The sequence below is a fragment of the Miniopterus natalensis genome, chromosome 19 (assembly GCF_054644295.1).
Source record: "Miniopterus natalensis isolate mMinNat1 chromosome 19, mMinNat1.hap1, whole genome shotgun sequence".
NCBI classification, from domain to species: Eukaryota; Metazoa; Chordata; class Mammalia; order Chiroptera; family Miniopteridae; genus Miniopterus; species Miniopterus natalensis.
The window spans coordinates 549964-565665 of NC_142099.1; the positions used below are offsets into that span (position 1 = coordinate 549964).

Sequence of the window (15702 nt, forward strand, 5' to 3'; positions counted from 1 at the left end):
GGGCACAGGGCTGCAGACGTCAATGTAGAACTGACCATCGACGTTTCAACGTTTTTTTTTAACTTGTCTTCATTCTTTCTTCACGGTCAGCTCGGCAGTTCTCAGCGGGGTGGTGTGTTAGACTTTCCTGGGGAGCCTCTGAAACATACTGACGTGCAGGACCTGCTCCAGAGATGCCGAACGCACTGGTTTGGGGTGGCACCTGGACACCATGAATGTTTAGACACTCCCCAGGGTTTCTAACACAGAGGCAGGGTCGACAACAGCTGGACACGCTTGAAATATCAATTCCTGCTGCCTTGGAATTTCCCTCTTTGGAAAGTACTGGGTGGATAAAAATCTGTGGAAATAATTACCAACAACGAGTTCCATGGGGGTGATTATGGACACAGCAGAGATCTGCCGGGACCTGTAGCCGTGTTACAGAGCTCCGCTCGGGACACAGCGTGAAGTCTGTCATCTACGGGATTAGCATTTTTATTGTTTATATACTGTGAAAGTTGGATGTTTATTTATGTGGTTAACTTCCATTAAAACTCACGTACTAAAATTAAATAGACCATTTTCAAATTATTTAGATTAGGATTATTTCCATCATGCAAAACAGGTATCTACTTATTTATTCTAGTTAAATTCCAGGAGAGCCACGACCAGGAGATGACCCGGAGATGAAATGACTGAGGTTAACGAGAAACTGGGGGCCGAGGGGGTGGGTGCAGGAGAGAGAAGACAGAATTGAAAAGCTTGCACTGTGAGAAGAAAGGATGGGAGGCGAGGCAACGTGGGCACTTCCAAAAGGGACAAGGAGATGGCTTGGACCAAGCTAGGGATTCCCCCTGGACAGGGGTAGTAACTGTGTGTTGTTGACGGCAGACTCCTGGGCTGATATCCTTGACTGGGGTGCTAGTCACGTGGGGGTTTCACTTTGTGAAAAGTGTACATTTATGTTTTGCACACTTTTATGCATGTAAAACGTAGAAGAATTTAAAAGATCGGAGGGAGGGCAGGGTGGCAAAGGAAGACCTCGTGGAGAGAGTGACGTATGAGTCGAATGAGCACTGAAAGTTAGTAAAAGTGACTAAGGAAAAGTAGTAAGAGTGCTCCAGGCAAAGGAGCCAGCCTGGGCGAGAAGCACGATTGATGACAACATATGACAATAATAGCACAGCAAGAGCCAGCGTTTGCGGAGGGCTTAGTACGTGGCAGTTCATTCTCACAGCAGCCCGGTGGGTAGGCAGGTTATTACCCCAGTTTTACAGTGAGGCAACGGAGGCAGCAACTAAATAAATATTGTGCAATAGGATTTAGACTCCAGGCAGGCTGGCTGGACCGTAACGATTAGGAAAACTTGGAAGACACGCAACAGATCTTTTCAGAAATAGGAAGAAGCAAAGATCTTGGGGAAGACATAATCGGACACCCATGTGGAAGTCACTGGCTTTTGATTTTCGATACTATGCAGGGTCCTGAGTGCCCCCCCTCCCCCCGTTTTCAGAGAACTTGCAGGGAACCAGTGAACAGTTGGAAGAAAGAACGAATCCAAACGAAAGCCTTACTCTAGTTATGACGACTCCACTCACAAGATAGGTTGTTACCTGGCATTTGACTTCAAATGAGGGTTAATGAGACCAATTAATTAAAAACATTCAAAACACAACAGGACACAAAATACCCGGAGCTGCCGCGCCTGCCAGGGGTGCACAAGCCATGTGCGTGGGAGGCGATCTGGGCTTCGCTCCCGTGCAGGTGACCCCATTTCTCTCCTAAAATCAGTAAGTCCCCAGCTGACCAGCTCATCACGAGCGCTAACTAAAGGCCGCGGCGATATCTGGAAGGGTGTGCCCTACGGGTGCCAAGACTCGATCATCCCGAGGTGACCAGACTCCACACCTGGACCCACGGCCACCCAGGCCACCTGGCTCTCCAGCGTCCCTGGTGCCGGGAGGGACCCTGCCTCCCGCCCGTAAGCTCACTGGGCTCTCCTGCTGGTTTCAATACTGAAACTCCCTTCTCTGAGTCTGGGCTCCCTCCACCTCTAACTAATTTGTTTCCATGAGTCCTGCCGCTGGCTCAGCAGTTCGGGTCGTCGCCCTGGTGTCCTGTGGGAAGGACTTCCCCGCAGCGGCACCCTCCTCCTCACGCTCTGATTGCGCTGTGACGTCTCTCCCCCTCCCCGCGCCCTCCCACAAACGCCTCCTTTCCCCAGGCTGGCGCCTGTCTCCCTCGTCACCATCTCAGGTGTCCGGAAGAGCTGTGAGCCTTAACCCATCAAACCCCAGGACGCTCCACACGTCACAGCGCACAGTCCCCGATTCCCAGGCCGGTACCGTCTTCCATGCCCATTTTCCAGGACCCCTGCCTCCCCACCTGCAAGACGCCCACACAACCCCCCGCCCCCACCCGCCCCGCCGAAGCCCTTAAAAGCGTCTGCAGGCAGAGTCAGCGCCCCGCACGGTCCTGCTCACATCTCACGGTTAAGTTCTGCACCTTTACCTATTCTACCTGAAGGTCACCTCCTAGGAGGTGATAATCGCCTCTGCCTGTTCCGTGGCTGCTGTCCTCAGGGGTGTAAGATCCCGGGTTAGCCAGGCGCTCCCGGTACTGCGGTTGCTGGAATCGGGCATTGAAACTGGAAAGTACACAAGAAAAATGTCTAAGGAAAAAAAGCAAGAATTTGCAGTGTGGCCGCCTAGCTCACAGTTGAACGTGTTGTGTAGATAAACCAAAGACACACCACGTTACTCAGAAAAGGCAGGTAACAGGCAACACCATAGAGACAGTTTCCAGCGCGAGCTCGATGGCCAGCTTGACCCCACGGGTCACAGAGAAGGTGGCACCAAATGGGAGCCTGACTCGAACTTGGAGACAAAAAGGATTTGCCAGAATCACGGTAAGAAAAGGGGAAACAGACACTCTGTCTTCTCTAACAATTCTCATCACGAAAACACAGCAATCTAAAAACCAACCTCGTTCCAAAGGAAAACGTAAAATTTTTTTTAAAAGGTGGCTATTATGGTCTAACGCAAGGAAATATTTCGATCTATATTTAAGTGTTTAGAAATTAATTATAGAGATGAAGCAATGTTGGATTTTTTTTCCAACGCAGAGACATCTCAAGTCTATTTCTACCAAGTCAAACCAAGTAGGACGCAGGAACCAACAGCCCATGAGCATTTCAGAGTGAGGTTAAAAATTAAATTGTGAGACCAAGCTGCATCTTCTGACTTGGATAGTAATTCAGGGTTAGAAATCTCTCACATGATATTTCAGCTCTGAAGTTGTTATTTATCCCAGGGTCCAGAGTCCTTCAAAAAGGACTCAGGGAAAATCTTTTACCCAGAAAGGTGGCAGTTATACCCCTCCCAGCCCCGGCCCGGCGTAACGGGTTCATTAGCCAGGCTTCCATTTCCAAAGTGCAGATGGAGCAAATCTCTTTTTAGTTTCTCCTCTCATCTTAAAAGAATATCACGCAGCTTTCCTGAAGGGATCATGACGACAGGCCATAGAGGCTTGAAAATAGGAGCCGAGCAAGAGAAAGAGGCACCTCCACTGCGCCCCACGTGGGTGCTCCAAATTCACGTTTCCAAGGGGACTTACAGATTGGCCCACACGCCGCGAGAGCGCGCACACACGCTTAGAAGTAGCAAAGCATCGCTTACGTCGTTTGTGAGCACATCTCGAGAGAGTAAAAACAGAAACGCAAAGATTACACCTTGTCCATTGGCCACTACAGGGACCTGAGTTTTTCATCTGAACAGAAGCAAAGCCGCGGAGAGGATTTCGAGTGGAGGAGGGAGGGGTCGGACTCATGCTTTGACCAGAGGGTTCCCGTTGCCTTCCTGAGAACAGGCTGGAGGCAGGAAGTCAAGCTGACGCTGTTGGAAAACCCCAAGTCGGCCACGCCGGGAGAGGCTCGGCCGTGGAAGAGGTCGGCCCACAGAGAGCCGTGGCCCCGGTTGGAAGAGGCCGGAACGACACTCCCCAGATGGATCGGAGGGAGGACGTGAGGGAAAGAAATTCGGGATAATTACAAAGCGTCTGACGGAGGGAGGAGGCAGGCAGGGCGCTACGGGCAGGTAGAAAGCCACGGCAGGGAGGGAGACGGGCCCGTCGTGGTCACGAAGCTCCTGGCCACGGCATGATTTTAAGACTCACACTCCAGTTCCCCTGGAGATTCGAGGCAAAGGTGAAAGTAAAGTTAAAAATTAAATGTTAGCTTTGACATCATGAGGTCAAAGGACCTGGTGAAGGATTTACAGGGCTAAAATTGGTGAGTCCAGAAATTCAATGTATTTTAAAGTTGGGAGGAAAACCTTCACCGAGGAGGCAGGAAGCACTGCCCATCCTGGACCAGGCGGCCGAGCTCACACGCCGCTCACGCGTGAAACCACCGGGAGAAGGGGGCCTTCTCCGTGCGGCGTCGGGTCAGAGGTATTTCGCAACCTGGGGACACTTTGCTGAAAAAAATCCATTTTCACAGGTTTTTCCACAAGGGAAAGAAAAAAATAAATATTTTCAGGGATGAGTTTGAGGCAGAGAGTTTTGTGGCTCAAAAGGGAAAGAGAAGTGTGTGTTGTGTGTCGTGTGTGGTGTGGTGTGTGTGTCTTGTGTGTGTCTGCGTGTGGTGTGTGTGTGTTGAAATCAACAGCAGTCCCAGAAGATGGTCCTGTGTGCGGCGATGGTGACTAAAAACTGCTCATTTAAAAACACTTTGCAAATCCCGTCTCAGGGATTCTGTCTTTGGGCATCTGGCGTGGCCGAGGCCGACTGGCCGCCTCTCGAGGCGCAGACCAGAGCGTGGCCAGCGCAGGACGGTGCTGAGCTCTGGCGTCGCCACGTAGCTGAGCTGCCCCCAGCAAGCGCAGGCCTGGCGCAGCGGCTCTGCGGGGCCGGGGGCGCCCCTCCTGGCGAGGGCGACGTTCATAAGCAGATCCCGCAGCTCTATTCGTGCCTAAGGAAAAAAGGGATTTATTTTACCTCCATTCCTTCCTGACATTCCCTTGGCACCTCCGAGTTCGCCGTGAAGCCCTCTCTCGGATGGTTTGATGAAGCCTCTGTTTCTCTCTCAGTTTCGAGGGACAGTCTCACTGGGATGTGGAACCACGGCTTGGCTGGGCTTTTCTGTTTGTCATCTATAGTTACCAGGTTCCCGGTATAGGTTTAATCAGCAACAATGAGAAACAACATCCGCAGAAGTAAACTGTCAAAGGCAGCACAGGGTGGAATTGCGTGGGGACTGGCGGACGGAGTCCGTTTCCTTTGACGCGTCCCTTCAACCAGAGGGGAGCCCGGGGGCGGCCAGTTCCCGTGTCCTGCTGACATCATCGCGTTTTGAACTTGCAGAGGACAGAGAACAAACCCTTCAGCAGGAGGCGAAGGAACCGGACGGCCGTGAAGCCCATGGATGACCAGTCCCCCCCCAGGAAAGGTAGAGGTTCTCTCTGTCCCCTCAGGTAGGCTTTCTCCATCTTAAACACGACACCGTAGGTCCCAGGTGAGAGGAGTGCTGTGTTTTGTTTGTTAATCCTCACTGGAGGATGTCATCCCACTGATTTCAGAGAGCATGGAAGGAAGGGACGGAGGGAGGGAGGAAGGGAGGGAGAGAAACACTGGTGAGAGACACACTGACCGGTTGCCTCTTGCATGTGACCTGACCTGGGCCGGGGATCAAACCTGCAACCCAGGTACAGACCCTTGACCGGAATTGAGTCCAAGACCCTTCGGTGGTCAGGCCGACACTTTAAACCACTGAGCAGCACTGGCCAGGGCCAGGTGAGAAGATTGTTCCATAAAAACATATACCGGGTCTTAGAAATGTTCAGGAAAGGAGGTGGAAAAGCCAGTCCTGCCACGGTCGTCCGTTAGAAACCCTTAAATAAAAAGAGTCCAGGGACCCTGGTAGTTGGCACGTCCGTTAGTGACTCGTGTGCACTCGACCGAGCATCGCTTGGCGGAGTCTCGGAAGGAGGTGGGATGACTCTGTTCCGCCTCAAGGGATCCACGGTGGGACTGAGGCAGGACCATGTCCCCGAGTCACCGAATCTCAGACGTCAACAGCTGAATGTTCACCAAAGATCTCTTCTAGACAACTGCTTATCTTGAGCAGGGCCGGGGGGACCACGAGGAATTAGTCTGTTGGCTTAGAGTCGGGTCCACGTCGCGAGGGACAAACTCCCAGAAGAGGGTGTGGGCGGTGACCTGTGGGATTTCCATTTGTATACAGGTTAGCGGGCCATTAAATTTTATATTTCTTCTCGTATCAACTTTGATATTTTTAGATGGTCCGCTTCGCCTTTGTTCAAATTTATATATGAGCACGTAAAACATACCAACAAATAAAGCCGATAAACATGAAATTATGTGTTTATATCATCAATTTCTGTCTTTATGCTCAGCATGTTCTTCCTTTAGGTTCTGTGGGTTTGTTCCTTTGTTAATTTTCCAGGTCCTTGGTTTCTCTCCTTTTCTGATAAATATATTTAGGGTTATACGTTTTGCTCTAACCGTCTAGGAGTTCACTACTCAGCCCCCAGAATTCCCCTCGAGGTTTCCTTTTTAACTTGAGATTTACCTAGGAGTCGTTTTTGCTGAGATTCGTCCAGGTTGCTGAGTGATGCAGTGCCTCCCCCCTTTTTATTTCCAAGTAATATCCGGAAATAAACTGTATTAACATGCCACAGTAGGTTCACTTGCCCCAAGCAGCCACCCATTTTGAGTAAAGTTACTATAAACATTTTAGTACAAGTCTTTTTATAAACATACGTTTTTATTTCTCTTGGCAAATTGCCATTTGTTGACAAGACTTTACTTTCCTCCACTGAACTGCATTAGTGCATTTATTCAAAAGCTTATTTGTGCCTCTGCTCCTGGACTCCCTACCTTCTGCCACTGATGCATTTGTTTGGCTTTCCACCAACACGACACCGATTGCTCCGGCTTCAAACTAGCTCAAGCACATTACGTTCTGTAAATGCGATTTTCCCTGCATGTGCATATATGAGTTTCTGAACCAACTGTGTACGTTTAGAGAATAAAGCTGTTTACTTGACTGAAAGCCTTTGTTGTTATTCAGGGGACTTAGTTCCGAGAGTAACCAGCGTGTTTTTAAACGGTCCCTTTAAAGTGTGCACGCGCCAAAGGACTCGGAGGACGTCCCTTTCAGGGGCAGTCTAGATGGGATTATATATGGGGGGGGGGATTATTACATCAGTCTCACATCTTCCTATCGTATCATAATTTCTCAAAGGCCAATCCATACAATAAAACTTCAACACAATACTTGGCTCCCACATTTCTGAGGGGCCCTCGCTGACGTTAAAAGCGTGCTTTGTTTTGCTTTGCCTCAGCCGCGCTAACGGTCGGTGATTCTTGTCCTGCTTCCCGGCCCCAGGGTGCTGCTCCCTCCGCTACGGGCTGGCGCTGCTCCTGCACTTCTGCAACGTCTCTATGATGTCACAGCGAGCGTGTCTGAGCCTCACCATGGTCGCCATGGTGAACGCCACGGATGCACAGGGGCTGCCCAACGCCTCCACCCAGGAGCCCCCGGGTGACCTCAGGGTACGTCGAAAACACTGCCGCACTCACGTTCAAAGAGATCAACCACAGAGCGTGCGTGCCCGCGCCCATAACCCGCAGACACAGGCAACAGCAGGGCGAAGGCCGGGGGGGGGGAGTGGGGGGATCAGTGGGGGAGGGAAAGGGGGGCATCCGTAATACTCTCAACAATCAAGATAAATTTTTAAAAACGTAACTACACCCAGAAAGTGCTGCCTTCAGGGAGCAAAGAAGGTCCCACAACAGAGCCCGCTGGGCAGAGGGCACGTCCTTCCCACGGGGTGAGCCGGGAGGCCGGTGTCCCCACGTCGCCGAACACGCAGAGCGGCAAGACGCCCCCTTCCCTTTCAGAACCCCGTGTACAACTGGAGCCCCAAAACCCAGGGGCTCATCCTAAGCTCCATCACCTACGGGATGCTCGTCGCCCAAGTCCCTGTCGGGTACCTGTCCGGCATCTACCCCATAAAGAACATGGTTGGCTCCGGGCTGCTGCTCAGCTCCCTGCTCAGCCTGCTCCTGCCGCTGGCGGCCGGCGCGGGGGAGTCTCTGGTCCTCGCCTGCCGCGTGGCCCAGGGGCTCAGCCAGGTATGCGACGGCGGGGAGCCGGGCAGCTTTACCGGCCCCAGGGGGCATCGGCGTGACCGCCCTCCCGCTCTCGCCGCAGGGGACAGTGCTGGTAGCACAGCACACGGTCTGGACCAGGTGGGCCCCCCCCGCGGAACGAGGCCGACTCACCTCCACGAGCCTGTCAGGTAACCGCGGGCGCCCGGACGTCCGGTCGGGGGGCTCGCACTGTCCTTGCTTTAAAGACGTGGGAACGGCACCGATGGACAGGCTTGCTCGTCTCAACAGGAAACAAAAGAGCAACGATTTCACTCTCTCCTGACGGGTGTCGCCTGCGCGGGTTTCTCTCCCCGGAGATCGCTCCGGCTGCCGCGAGGCTGCCGTGTCTCCTTTCAGACGCCTGCGCTCACTAGGTCTGTTCTTTGTGCCTCTGACCAGGGCTGATGCTGGGGCCCTCCGTGGCCCTGTTCGCGACGGGGCACATCTGCCAGGCCCTGGGCTGGCCCGTGGTCTTCTACATTTTCGGTGAGTCTCCTTCTGTGAAATCCCAGCCCTTAGAGTTTAAGACAGAATTAAAAACTGGATATAATATAATAACTTAGGTAAAGTTAACGATGCTAAAAATGATGACTTTCACGAAGGAGAGAGAGGCGTCAACGTTCACTGATTTCTTATACACACAAGCACCGTGCTCAGCGCCACTGATGCGCCTGGAACGGGACACTGGCTGCCCTGCAGCACAGGGGCTGCGGTCTCAGGGGCTCGGGACTCAGCGCCCCGGCTGGCGGCTCCGTCCGCTGCGCCCCCAGATCCCAGAGCAGTGCCTGGTGCCTAACGGGCATTCGATCAATATTTGGCAAATCAACAAACTTATTTCTGGAAGACTGACTGATGAACACTCCACATTCCCTGTCTCAGAGGATTCCCTATGAGCAGGTTATTTGTATAAAAACTCAAAAACAGCACGTAATCTGGCAAACTCCTCTAGGACTTGCACAGTCCCTAGGCCTGGGCTGGCTCTCAGGAGCGTGGCTAAGCCCGGGGGGCTCCGCTGCGCCAGCCTCTCCTGGGAGGTCCTGGGAGCAGGGAGCCTGACGGTCACGGGCAGAGGGCAGCAGAGGCCAGGCGGCGGGGACAGGCCGGAGGGCTCCCCACGGTCTCTGTACCTCGCTCTAGGGAGGGGCACAGAGAGGACCGGCATGAGCCTTGTTGCAAAGTTTCAGAAGAGAAAGAGGACGTCCAGGTTCTCGTAGTGACCAGGAGAAGCGCCAGTTTGGGAAAGAGGCGCGCCAGAGAGAAGCCGCTCTGATTCTCGCCCGTCCGCTTCGACAGGGGCTTGCGGCTGCGCCCTGAGCCTTTCCTGGTTCGTTCTGTTTTATGACGACCCGAAGGACCACCCGTGCATCAGCCTCGGGGAGAAGGAGCTCATCACGGCCTCGCTCCCCGAGCAGGTAGGACGCGGGCTCTGCGCCGTGGGAGCCCTGCCCCCGCTCAGCCCGATGCCCGGCCCGCTGACGGGCTCCTTCCTTCCCAGGTCGGCTCGGGGGGGAAATCGGTGCCCATCAAGGCCGTGCTCACGTCCCTGCCCGTCTGGGCCATCTCCCTCAGCTGCTTCGCTTATTCCTGGACGAATCACATCATGTTTCTGTACCTGCCAACGTTCATCAGCTACAGGCTTCGGGTGGACGTGCGAGAGGTCAGTGTCCCCTCCGTCCCTTTCCCGCCTCAGGGAGGACCCTGCTCATGGCTCAGCCTCCGGCGACCCCGGTCCCAGCTCTCGCCCGCCCCGCACTGTGTAGCGGGTGCTCCACCTGGAGACGCCCTCTTTCCGGCGCTCACGGCACCGCCCTCGCCCAGAACAAAAGGTGCAGACACAGCATCTGACACGGTCACCCCAACACACACCCGGTTCCCACAGGTTCCCCGCCTCCCCTCACTGTGTGGTGCCCCTTGTGTGACTCAGGGCTCAACAGCCTCGGTCCCTAAAGGGCCTGGGATCCTTCCCCGAGGGTCACTTGCCCGAGGCCCTGGCCGGGTAGCACAGCTGGTTAGAGCATCGTCCCAAAAAGGCCCAGGTTTCAGGTTCAATTTCCCCCCGTCAGGGCACCAATGATGCACCGACAAGTGAAACAACAAATCAAAGTGCGTGTGTCTCTGTCCCCCTTCCTGTCTCTCTCTCAAATCAATAAACTAAAAAAAAAAAAAAAAAAGGAAGAAAGCCCCTTGTCCAGGCCCCGTCACCTGCCCAGCTGCTATCAGTCCTGCCCTGGGGTCAGTCAGTGAGGCCTGTGGTTTGACCCGGGGCTCAGGTCTCGCTGGGAAAGGACCGCCACTCACTGATTGTCCGACTTGGAGAATCACTGATCCCTGGAACCTTCAGTTGTTTGATATCATAAAACCAGAAAACAGCAGCTCGAGAAGTGGGGTCTGGGCTCGCCACCTGGGGCGTTTTGTGATGAACCTGCAGCCGCCCAGCCCGGGGCCCGGCGGAGCCACGAGGTCCTTACCTCCCAGCCCGGGCCCGGCGGAGCCACGAGGTCCTTACCTCCCAGCCCGGGCCCGGCGGAGCCACGAGGTCCTTACCTCCCAGCCCGGGCCGGCGGAGCCACGAGGTCCTTACCTCCCAGCCTGGGGCGGCGGAGCCACGAGGTCCTTACCTCCCAGCCCGGGGCCGGCGGAGCCACGAGGTCCTTACCTCCCAGCCCGGGCCGGCGGAGCCACGAGGTCCTTACCTCTCTGACTCCGGCGTGTCTCCCGCGAGCCCCGGAGCTGCTGCAAGGCTAACAGGAGCCGCTCGGAGGAAGCCCCCTGCCGCTCTAATCCTCCCATCGCGTCCGGGGCCAGCGCCTCCCGCTCCCAGCCTTCCTCTTACTACCTGTGCAGCCATTTCAGGTCCCGTGATGCTAAATAAAAAACTAGACAGATCCTGACAATAGCTTCCGACCTCAAAACTCCTTCCTCTCTCGGGGAGTGTGGCCCAGCAGCGACGTGGGGGTTGGACGCTGGTTTCCCAGAGGGCGGCACGAACGTCAGAGGCTGAGCCCCGGCAGCGCGGCCCCGGCGCTGGCTCTCAGGGCAACGTCTCCTCCCCAGAACGGGCTGCTGTCTGCCCTCCCCCACCTCTGTTCCTGGCTCCTCAGCATCCTTGCGGGGCACGCGGCCGACGGCCTCCTGGCCCGGAAGAGGCTCAGCTTAATCGCCATCCGGAAGCTGTTCACCACGCTGGGTAAGCAACGGCCCCGACGCCCCAGGCCCTTTGGGGCGCCCACCCCCGTGGCCAGGGTGCCCCTGACCGCGCCCTGTGGACGCCCCAGGCCTCCTCCTGCCCGCCCTGCTGGTCATGGGCCTGCTCTACCTGGGCTCCGGCTTCCGCGGCACCATCTCTCTCCTGACGCTCACGAGCGCCACGCTCGGCTTCTGCACGGCAGGCATGATGATCAATCCCCTGGACATCGCTCCCAGGTGGGGCTTTAAAATATGTTTAATATTTTTATGGGGGAAGGGGTCGTGAAGGCAAAAGTGAGGGGGGCTTATAAAAGGTGGAATGGGCCCTGTTCCCACCAAACCCCAGGCATTCTGCTGCTAATGTGAAAAGGGGAACAATAAATATTGGAGACAATGGGCAGTTTTTGCCCCAATCTGCACCTGTGGCCGCTCATAACTATAAATATCCCTCTTCACGCATGAGAACATGCTCCCCAGCTCCCCAAAGGAGACGGCACAGCTCCAGCCCAGGGGCTCTGTGTCTGGGGACCCACAAACTCGCGCACACACCACACACTCCCTCCCGTGTCCACATGGAAACGCAGAGCGAGTGGCAATGGAACAGACCCAGGGAAATAAAACAGACGGGGCCCTTCGTCTCAGGAGAGGGGCGGCCTGGACACAGGGCGCCTTGACTGGGGACATCGCCCAGCGGGAGAGGCAGAGGCTCTCCATCCCGAGTGAAGTAATTTCTTGATTAGACGCTGATTCTGCTTCCAAAGGGCAGGTCCTTGTGCTCTGGGGCTCAGGGACTGGACCCCTACTTTATCTCTCTCTCCCCGCGCTTCCCGGCCAATCACAGCTGCTTGCGAGGGGTCCCTGGGGCCGGTAGCTCTGGGCTGTGGGACGAGAGCAGGTGGACGGTCCTTCAATCTTGATTGACCCTGAACCCCTCCTATGACCAACACACGTCAGCCCTGAATTTCCCCGCGGCACCTGCAGACGGCCCATCTCAGGGCTTTCGCTCCAGGGCGGTGTCCTCTGCCCAGCATCGCATCGTTCGCCGCCAACGCCAGCCTGACCGCGGCGCCTCCAGGGGGCTACTCGCGACCACGGCCTGAGTCCGAGGAGTGGAAATGGGAAACGCGGGAAACCAACAGTTACCTTTCTTAACCTCATTTTAAACCAAATGAGGTGTGAGGTTCAGAGTACTTGACGCCCGTGTATTGTCTCTTTTGTGCAGATATTACGGATTTCTTAAAGGACTCACCATTCTGATCGGAATGACGGGGGGACTGACCTCCTCCACGCTGGCTGGGATAATCCTCAACCAGGTAAAAACCGTCAGACACGGGCGACCGGCTACCGCCCTGGGTGACCTGTAGCTTCAGTTACGACGACACACGCAGGACGAGAGGTAACGCCAGGGACCAGCCGCGAAGGAAGAGCTGCCACAGCAGCACTGGCATAAACCTGTGACCACTAAGCATCACCCCGCGCCCCGCACGCCACGCGGCTCGGGCGTAAACGGGCTTATCTGGAAGAACACCTACCACTCTCGTGGGCAGGCGGTTCCTCCGTGCACCTCGCCCCCCACAGCCTGGGCCCAGAAGAGAGTTGCAGTCACCACCGTCTCGGAGAGAGGGGCCTCCGGCACCAGGGTCCCCGCGCTTACAGGTCACCAAGCAGGACGTCACTGTCCCCGCCAAGCGAAGCTCCCTGGTCAGAGAGGCGGCCTCGGTAGAAAAGGCGAACCGGGGAGACCTGGGCGTGTTTCTCCCCCGAGCACAGAGCCCCCCCGTCTGTCCTCCCCCTGAACTCGCCCAGACCCGCTGAGCTGACCCCCAAACGTCGTCAGGAGACCCAACATCCCCGCTCGTTTCCCGACAGAGAGAAGCAGGGCTCCAGGCCTGTCCACACCATCACCGCCCAGCGAGCAAACATGCCTGTCGCAGCCTTGGCCTCACGGGCAGAGGAAAAGCCAAACAGAGACTCTCGGGGCATTCGAAACACTCGACCAGTTTTCACGGGGCTTAGGGCCTGACTTCAAACTCTGTCGGTTCCAAATGCCAGAAGCCAAGAACTGAATTTCAGGGAGTCCACAGATGCCCAACAGAAGCAAATAAAATGTTTCCAGAGAAGCTCACCCTAAATTTATACTCCAGGATTTCCTCTTGCATGAAGTTTCAGTGAATACAATTTTACAGTGAATCGAAACGTGACAAAACGCTCAAAGAAGTACCACATCATGTGCAAGAAAGAGTAAAAATATCGCAGAATCAGATTCTCAGAGACACTGGAAACACGTGCATGGGCTTAAGAAATGAGAGGATTGAAAATATAAATAAGAAACAGATGATTTGACCACAAAACCCAAAAACACAAAGATAACCTCTGGCAATTAAAAATATAAAATTGAAATTAGACTTTCAGATTAAATACAGCTAAAAAGAATTAGTGAGGTTTCTGCTTCTGGAAGGGAAGACACAAATCATGATTATCTTTTTTGAGGGGAATTCTGACCTTTCTTGCTCCCTCTGTGTGTGTTTCCCCTGGTTTGTTAAGAGACCTGCATTGAGTTTGTATTAATTTTAATATTCTAAGTTTTACATGACACGGGCCCAATAACTTGTAATTCCTTTGCTCCTTCATCCCCCAGGATCCAGTGTCTTCCTGGTTTAAAATCTTCTTCCTGATGGCAGCTATTAACGTGACAAGCTTAGTGTTCTACCTTATATTTGCTAAAGCAGAAATCCAGGACTGGGCTACAGAAAAACAGCACACCCGCCTCTGAGGGTAAGGAGTGATCGGGTCATGGAGAGAGTTTGAAAGTGGGGGTGCAGGACAGACGGGAGCTGAGGATGAGCCCTGAGCAGACCACGGTGATGCTGAGATGGGGAACACGAGGGGAGCGGGTTTGGGGGACAAGGGGGACCACGCCGCGTCTGAAAGGATCTCACGTCCTGATGGAGACGGCGTGCAGCCCGCAGGGTAGACTGCTCCTGAATTCTGGGGAGGTTCTGGGGCTTGAGAGATAAATCTGGGAGCCCAGGCTTCCTAACATTTGGAGGAACTGGGAAGACGGCTGGAGAACGTGGGATCTCAGAGGAGACGCACAAAGGGTGGGATGAGGACCCGCGGGGAAATGCTCGCAAGGGGCCCAGTTACATGAGGTGTGAGGATTACTGGCGGGTTTGGCAAGACGGCCCCGACTGGGATGGTTTTCAAACGATGGAGACAAAGGGTCCGTCAGCATTCAGAAGGGAGCCTACTCCTGAGCCTCGCTTCCCTAAACTCCGCGGGTGGTAAACAGAAGGGAAAACGTCTCTCTGTGGAATTATTTCAGCTGACCCATAAATAAGAACTGATTGACGTAGACTATCCCCATTCTGCAAACTCCAGTGAATTCAGGGACCCGGGTGTTGTGCCTCAATGGCTGTTAACATCACAAACACTGGAAAGTTACAGACACAATAAATTCAGGCAGAAAGTTTCCTGATGAACCTATTCATACAGAAATACATTTCCTCACATTAAACAACAATAACCAGTTAGCAAATGTATTAAGATAAATGACCTGAATCGTGGTTGGAGGGAGATTGGATAAGACCAGTTAAAAATTAACTCGGCACGGCCAGCACCAGGAGCTCCGGGAGGGTGCGCTCGCAGCTCCCCGCGGCGCATCTACAGCCAGGCTGCAGACCATAAAATGCAAACATGGATCTGGAATTAAACGTATCCTACTCGTAGGTAATAAATTTTGTGTAAGTGACCAGAATATAACCAGCTATTTAAAAATATAGGCGTTTAAGTATTTTCATATAGAAATGACCGCAGCTGACCTTCTGAGTAAGCTCATAACAGGCTTTGGCAAGGGCTCACCTCTATTTCCCAGGTACAGAGCTGGCTGCAGCGATGCCATCCATCCTGTTCGTTCATTCAGGCCCTATAAGTTTCACTCGTTTCTATCTGACCTATTAAATACTAAAAGTATACTATAGTTTTCCATTATTGTTACTTCTATTGATTTTTATGTCCAAGCAGTTAATATCAAGATTTTGACAAGTATATCTTAATAGGAAATTTAGTTTTGATTTTGTAAAATCATCAGTCTTTCCCATTTTATGATTTTTACTGCTGGCAGGAAAGTGGCCTTGCGCCTCACCGGACCCAGCCTGGGGACTGTCTACCGGAGAAGTCACCCGCAGGAGCTTTCTCTGCAGCTTCACCCAGAGGCCGTCCCAGCACCTGAGGGTCCCTGCACAGCCACACTCCAACGAACCGACTCCGGAGGCACCTGTCCCACTCGACAGGCCTAATGCCCCCGAGGGGCCCAGCACCCGTCTCCGACCTCGGGCTCTGATCAGGAAGAGGAGCTGC

The 15702-nt window shown here is 54.1% G+C and overlaps 1 protein-coding gene across 1 annotated transcript; it reads left to right on the forward strand.

The window, feature by feature from the left end:
• The first annotated feature begins 2797 nt into the window (after positions 1-2797).
• Positions 2798-14116, forward strand: SLC17A1 (solute carrier family 17 member 1). Its single transcript, XM_016216256.2, has 12 exons — positions 2798-2890; positions 5344-5428; positions 7391-7557; positions 7906-8139; positions 8219-8306; positions 8557-8643; positions 9451-9569; positions 9653-9814; positions 11212-11344; positions 11433-11580; positions 12566-12656; positions 13982-14116. Exons 1-12 carry the CDS (start codon positions 2798-2800, stop codon positions 14114-14116), a joined length of 1542 nt encoding a protein of 513 aa, XP_016071742.2.
• Positions 14117-15702: the final 1586 nt, after the last annotated feature.

Bases quoted from the DNA above. Each gene is read 5' to 3' on its own strand.
- SLC17A1 (XM_016216256.2), top strand. From the start codon at position 2,798: ATGGCCAGCTTGACCCCACGGGTCACAGAGAAGGTGGCACCAAATGGG. The intron at 2,891-5,343 runs GTAAGAAAAGGG...TTGAACTTGCAG, and splicing joins AAGGATTTGCCAGAATCACG to AGGACAGAGAACAAACCCTT. The intron at 8,307-8,556 runs GTAACCGCGGGC...GCCTCTGACCAG, and splicing joins CACCTCCACGAGCCTGTCAG to GGCTGATGCTGGGGCCCTCC.